We start from the raw sequence: 7,535 nt of genomic DNA, 5'->3' as shown, positions 1-7,535 counted from the left end.
ATCCAACTAATTATTGTACAATAATCGTAAGTGTTCATAGACACGCTATTATCCTCCCCAATGCAAACTTCACAAGAGAAAGGGTCACTTGACTAAAGTTTCCGTGTTTTTAGGGACAGATATAAAAATATACAAATAGACACAAACACATACGATAAACACTATAAAATAAAATGTGTTGGATAACAGAAAGCTGAGTATCGTTGTTAACAATTGGCTGATCCATGAATCCATAAACAAACTAAACAACAAATAATTTTTAATCCTGGTCGAAGCGGCTTTTTGGGATATGTCATTTTTCTTTCCTTTTTGAATTGGATCTAAATGCCGAAACTACAAAGGTTAATTACAGATCTACAAAAAAGACGACAAGGCATAACAAAGTTTGATTCTTCCATTTCACGTTCTCATAATAAAGTCTCAAGAAAAAGACATATCCTATCAGAAATGTAGGTAATGCAGCTAACATACTCCTCAAAAACTACTCCATCTTTGTGTCGCCTACCACTGCTCAATCTTATTTGCCGTTCATGATGATGCCTGCAATGCCTGTTCACGATGAATGTTTTCTAATTTATTAAAAAAATGGAAACCATTTTCTTAGGAAACTCCCACTTCTCCGGCGACAGCAACGAAACCTTGTTCTACAATAGCAGCCGCTGATACAACAACTAATATGTCCTCTTCTAAAGTCAATACATATTAAGTGTGTTAAATTGTTTACTGGATTTATCCAAACAAGAGATGTGACAATTGAGTCCACGGCGAACACCTCATCGTCGACTGTTGCGCTTACAGAAGTTGATAAGACGTGCCGAGAATCAGTGGAGAAGAATTCATGCATAAACGGAAGCATTGGGCTATTTTCATTTCAGTGATTTGTTTCTTCTGAAACAAAAGTTGTCAACGAGAAGTGAGCACCACCCTCCTCAATTTTGCAAGACATAACTCTCTTGCAAAAAGGAAACGCTGACACTACGCCCATGCTTAGCTAAACATTATTGTTTTGTCAGTACTGACCAAATCTATTGGTCCGATACAAAAATATGTCATTCAAAAAGGAGGCGAAAATCATTGATACTGTGTGTGAATGTTGCTTGAGCATTTGAAAAGAAACGGTAACTTTGTCCAATACATAGAAAGAGAAATTACGAAACCTTTGAAACATTCTACGCGAAATGTTGAAAAAGAAAATACCTGTCAGTCAGAAGAAAAGGATGATTGTTCAGCGAGGTCGATTTCTACGAATGTGAAAATAACCATTGTTAAAGGTGGCTGTTTCATTGTTAGGTTTCATGGCTGGACTACGTCTAAAAGGAGTCTTGAGGTGAGATGGATAAAGATACAGCGAACACCCTTTACCGGAAAGACATCACACCTGTGGATTAAAACTTTTGGAAGGACGAAAACTCATTTTGGTTCTTTACAAACAATGGATGGAACTCCGTGGTTGGTAGGAACAACGAATACTAAATTTGCCTCTTCATCCTGGTTTATCGAGATGCCAGTTACAGCAATAATCAAACTTGTTAAAGGATCCAACTAATTTGTTAGAAACAGAAGAAATCGCAACTGTACGGACAATTATTTCAACGTCATCGATAGCTTCATCAGAAAGATTTAGACCAGCCAGATTACCCTACTCTGGGAGATTTCAAGATTGGCATAATAGGGAACTAAACCAACTAAGACGGACACCACCACAAGGGTGGAAGAAGGTCAAGATAAGTGTTCTAAACTGCGTCTGATTCAGTATCTAGTATGACTGAAGCCTCATTCAGCGTCGTCCCCTACTCACAAAACGAGAAGAAATAAAGTAAAAACGATGGTCTCGAGAACTTCATCAGCAGAAACAAACAATGAATGGGAGACGGAAATAGAACAGAAATGAAGATAAAAGTTATCAAACAAACGATGGCAACTCCTATTCCAGCCGCTCACCGGACATACCATGCCACGTTCAAACCAATGTCACACAAACACCCTCTTAATAGAACCTACTGAGGAGCGCCACAGCAACAACATAAAAGCAGTCAATACCATACTAGAGACACCTTTAGCTACGATGTACTATAGTAAAGATCATGCTGCTGGTTACCGGGGAGTTCCGAAATTATGTTAATAGCCAAACTTAAGGTGTACGTTTACCAGTTATGAGACAATGGATACTATAACAATCGATTCACAGGTTACGCAAAACTCATTCCATAAATCTTTTCCAGGAGTGAAACGAAAAATCTAGGTATTGATCATCAATGGCAAACAGATGTAGATGATGTCTTTCATTTGACATAGTTGCAAATATATTATCTGTGTCACCGATCCAAATCAACTTGGGTTGTTTCTTTGACATCTAAAACAACGTTGACGTCATCGATTACGATGGCAACTAGACAAATATACCGAGTTTTTTAACCGAGCGTTTTACACAAAAATCCTGATAAAAGACACATTCATTTGTTTCACTACTGAAAATCCTCAAACAAATGTTTTCAAAGAACTTTGCAAGAATCCATATGGAAATATTGTTCACATTAAAACACTCATATCAAAGCGTAGGATTGGATTTGTACCCTATGATGTCACCCTTGAAAACGAAATGATCGTGTTTGATCAATTGTTTGGAGCGTCATCCACCTCTAAAACAAAAGATCTGTTAAATATTGGAGAACGGCTTTGCAATTTAGAATCGAAACGCACTCTTGACAGGTTTTTCAATTAACTGTATAACCAAGTTGTTTCATGTCACTGAACAAATGCGTGGATTAAACCCTCCTGTTTATAAATTGAAAGACATGAACGGAGAATTGTTAGAAAGAATTTTTTATTCACTTATATTGGTTATCATCTTCCCAGACCTTCCTTAAAATATATTACTGACAGTAACAACAACAAAAATGGCTGGCTTGCTGTCAATGCCAGTCTTGGTAATAACTCTTCCAGTGACAACAACGGGGCCCCGAGTGGCCGAGTGGTCTAAAGCGCTCTCCGTTACGTATCACTGCCATCTCACCTCTGTCTGCGTGGTTTCGAGTCTCGGATTCAGCCAATCTGGGTATGTGGGAAAGCTTGCCAGTAGCTTCTCCTGGGTCGGTGGTTCTTTCCGGGGTTTTCCCGGGTTCTTCCTCCACCATTAATTCTGGCCGCCATGTATAGCCTATCATGTGCTGAAACATGGCGTTAAACCTTACAACAACAAAGTGACAACAACAGTAGCAACTCTTCTTGGAACATTTAGAAAATCATTCTACTTCGACTCAGGGTGAGTGCTCTATAACCAGAAAGGTTAAAAGGATTTATTTTGTCATCATAAAGTGGGTGCTGGATAGAGGGGTGTGTGTCAGGGTTGTAGTAAAATAAGCAGTTGCTAAACTGTGCAGCTGTATGTTGGACAATTTTTTTCATTACCGTTCCTGCTTTTCCGATAACTTTTAAAATTTTCTCACTTATCCGATTTAACATTACTAATACCGTTTCATCCAAGAACATTTCGACCATTTTTCCATGTAGACTTATGTCTTCATAACACTTCTGTCCTTTGGAATAATTTATGTCCTCATAATACCATCCCCATGTAAACCCTGAGGTCAATTTTAACATAGGATTTCCCCTTATCCTCAATAGTCTATTATTGTAAATCTAGGGGCTAAAGTTAACTGCCTTTTGTCCCCCAATCCACTCAACTACTGATTTTAATTATTTATTCCAATTGATGTAAGAGATGCAAATTGACGTAATTTTCTCGAAATGTTTGTTAACTTTCGTTATGTACGCCTTCAGTATGGACATAATCCTATTATGAATCCAATCAATATTTGCCATTAGTCAAGTCTAGGCTTGCAAAATTTGATTGGTCATTTTATTTCAGACTTATATTGCATCCGATTTAAATCCAAACGTTTTGCTTTATTGGTAAAATTGAGGCCCGGCTTTGATTTTATCAACATAGAGCAACTTACGCCCGGATTTTAATTTAAGAATGGTATCCAGATTTAAGCTGGATGATATCTAACTTTCAAGTTAAACATAAACCTGACCAATCATATCCGTTACGGTGGGACCAATATTGAAGACTTTTCTTGGTGAAATTGGGACTATGATATGTTTTACCCTCTGAAAGTTGGTCAGGCAGAAACGATTAAGTTATGCAATTACAAATGTTTGGTATTGTATCCAACAATTATCTGATGCGATTCCGTTGCACACAACTAACTGCTCATGGAGTTATCAAACAAATCAATACATTGACCAATAAAATGATTGTTCTGGTCTCCATGCATTTACAACCAGTGAGATGATGACAGCTCTGGTGCACTGAGTCATTTACCACAGCGAATGTGGCAATCATTGGTAAAGGCAACATCCAATAATGTTAAGCATTTTACGAAGTGCTGAGTTAATTTTCTGGAGACTGGCTTCCTGACCAAACCCAAGCTGAATCAGTGTTTAAGAAGGTGCCAACATGTTACATCATTCGTATAGCGTGTTATCGCAGCAAACGTTGTACCCACGCATTTCCCAAACAAACACCTTCAACCACGCGGGCACGGATTTCAATCATACCAGATCGGCTAACTCTACTTCAATTGCCTTATCACCAAATAACCTCTGGTTTTTCTGTACCGGAAAATACCAAAGCAATCGAGACCAAACCAAGCAAAGTTCTTTTTATCTACCTAGAGTTTTCCTTACTATAATAGTAAACATTAAACCAAGTGAATAGTAAATATTGGAATAATGTTGCGTATACACTTAATTGATAACGGCATTACTTTGGATGTTGCCAAAATAATTCAGACATTATTACATTACCAAACCTTTTCTTTAAAATTAAACATAATTAATTTCCTTTTGACTTTATATAAAATGCACTCCTAAGACATACTCCAGGACAAATGTTTGATTGCACTATCAAAGTTGCATTTATTGAAGAAAAATGCTTGAGCGAAGGTTATTTTAAAAAAAAAAGTTATGTTTTGTTAGTGATTAGTCAGTGTTATCCGTATGTAGGTACACTATAAGAGATAATACTACCTACCTATATGCATACCTAACTACATAGATAAACAGATGCTAATCTAAGTAAATTTATCACTATTATGTCTATATATCGTAATCTATGTGCACATATAGATAGAAAGATAACTTTCTTGGTGGCATATGAGTTCCATTGAAATAACTAATAAATATGTAGAAAGCAGTTAAAACGAATCAGCGGTCTCTAGAGTAAAATGGGTTTACTTCATAATCTGGTCAATGGGCACATCTTGGATTTAACAGTGTTCCAGATATCATTAACCTCATGTTTTATGGTGTGTGGGTCTCGGTCGGTTTTAGGTATTGATATTCATCAAGTTTACATATTCACCAGATTAATTGCACACACGATTGTAACCAGTCTTGCCGTTTTATAGTGGTCGCCGATTTATGCCAATTCTTTTGGTATTTATATAGCTTTTCGAGACCTAGCGACATAACCAATCTGCGAAATAGGTTCAGAGTACAAAGGGGCTGATTAGTCAACTCTCTCTCTCTCTCTCTCTCTCTCTCTCTCTCTTACACACAGAAAGGTACAATACATAAGATATACTGGTAAGAGATGTTTAACAGTATTTTGGTAAGACATCCTTGGAACGTCTGCACGCTTTCAAAACTGATATCAAGAAATTATTATTAAATCCTTCTATAACTACGATGGAATTATTCAATAGTCCATACCCGAGTTCATAAAAGATAGGTTCAGTTATTAAGATATGATTAAATTATCCAGTAAACAAGAAGCTTTCCGAGAAACGTTTCCTAAGAAATTCCTTTGAAAGTTATCCTAAATTCGATCGGTTACAAGCATCAAAACATCGACAAATGTTTATTTACGTCACTTGGTAATTGTCAATATCATTTAACCACAATCTGTTCTTAGAGAGAACTGCGACAATGCCTTTCGTCGGTTGATATCAAACATGAAACAGATAACCGTGTTTCCGTCTGTAGCTGCAGTAGTCTTCTTACAAGTGCCATAATCTCTGGTGCATTGTTGAATTATGCTCCAATATTAAAACATGACGTATTATTGATCTGAAAGCGATGGTTTATATAAACGGTAATCGGGATAGTGGAATTGCTATAACAGGAACCTCTCGCACGGCACGATGTTAAGTACGAAGGGGATCGGTTTTGCAGGTAAGAGTAAGCATACCGATGTGTCCGTCTGCCTCTCTCTCTCTCTCTCTCTCTCTCTCTCTCTATATATATATATATATATATATATATATATATATATATATATATATATATATATATATATGTATGTATGTATATACCGGTAAAACCAGAATACAGTATATGTATGTTTGTATGTAAATTGATCAGTATCTTTGTATGCACTTACTCCTGGTTCTCTTTGTATATGACTTTGAATATTTCCTCCGGTTCAGTCTAAACATATAAATTAAGTGTCCACCAACCTATTTTCGTTTACGTTATATGCAATATTGCTATGGAGATAGATAACATTAATTCATTGTAAATTAGAGCATTATTTCGACCATTTTGCAATAAGAATAAGAGTGTAGGCAGTTAGGTGCTTGTATAAGATGAATGATGTTCTATATATGAGGGACACATTATCAGGTATTAACCTTTCCCGCATCAACGGATAAGCATTGTAAAAACATTGGAAATATCTTCTTTCACAATCTTAAAATTGATTCATCTCAAATACTAAAACTAAGTAAAGTAACGCCTTCTATGCAGACTGATATGTAAAGTTTTACAGAGAGGAAGTGGTCATATAATACGTATCGAATTCCATTTTCTCTGAGAGGTAATTAATGTACGTTGGAAAAATAGATTTGCTTGCCAATGTAAACATTCAGTTAGCAAACATTGTGTAATTTAAAGGCCCGAATAAATAATACAATAAAATATTATATGGCTTTTAAATGATTGTAGAAAAGCTATCGATAATAAAACGTTCCCATTTAGAGTTTATGTAAATATGTACTAATTAGTCCGCGTTAAAATGAGGAGCAAATTTGTGGAGCTGTGACAAAATTCTACGTTATAGATGAATCATATCACGGCTGTATAGATACTTCGACATACTTTTTAAAGTGAAACATGCGACGTAGAAATAATTGCTAATTTTTTGCGTAATCTTATTAAAGTTCGCTGTACAATTTTTAAATGATGGAATGTTTCTAACATTGATAAGCAGTATGGTCCATTTCTTAATTGTACAAAGCGAACATAAATTGCGCAGCAGGGATGTATACATTCAGCGGGGTTTGAGAATCGTTTATTGGCCAAGTATGAATAGGTTTCAGGCTATATACGAAAGAGTAGAAGTAGATCGAATTTAATCAGATTGAGTCGAAGTAGATCCTGTCGAATGATATCGGGAAGTTAAGTAGAGTATATGTGTGTGTACGTGTGTGTGTGTTTAGGATTTTTAACGTAGCTTTCACAATTTTTCAGTCATATCGCAACGATATCTGCAGTGTGGCACTTTATAGTGATGTCTAGCACTGGGGCAT

General features: G+C 36.2%; 1 protein-coding gene across 1 annotated transcript in view; it reads left to right on the top strand.

Moving 5' to 3' along the window:
* The first annotated feature begins 6,081 nt into the window (after positions 1-6,081).
* Positions 6,082-7,535, top strand: part of LOC149791464 (uncharacterized) — an 85,394-nt gene continuing 83,940 nt past the window's right edge. Inside the window, exon 1 of the mRNA XM_089969427.1 lies at positions 6,082-6,180. Within this exon, the coding sequence (XP_089825553.1) occupies positions 6,150-6,180 (31 nt within the window). The 5' untranslated portion in view covers positions 6,082-6,149. The remainder of the gene's footprint in view (positions 6,181-7,535) is intronic.

The sequence above is a fragment of the Sinohyriopsis cumingii genome, chromosome 9 (assembly GCF_028554795.1).
Source record: "Sinohyriopsis cumingii isolate HCF-2022 chromosome 9, ASM2855479v2, whole genome shotgun sequence".
Taxonomy (NCBI): domain Eukaryota; kingdom Metazoa; phylum Mollusca; class Bivalvia; order Unionida; family Unionidae; genus Sinohyriopsis; species Sinohyriopsis cumingii.
Note: the sequence above shows the minus strand (reverse complement) of the source record. Positions and strands in the feature narration are given on the sequence as shown.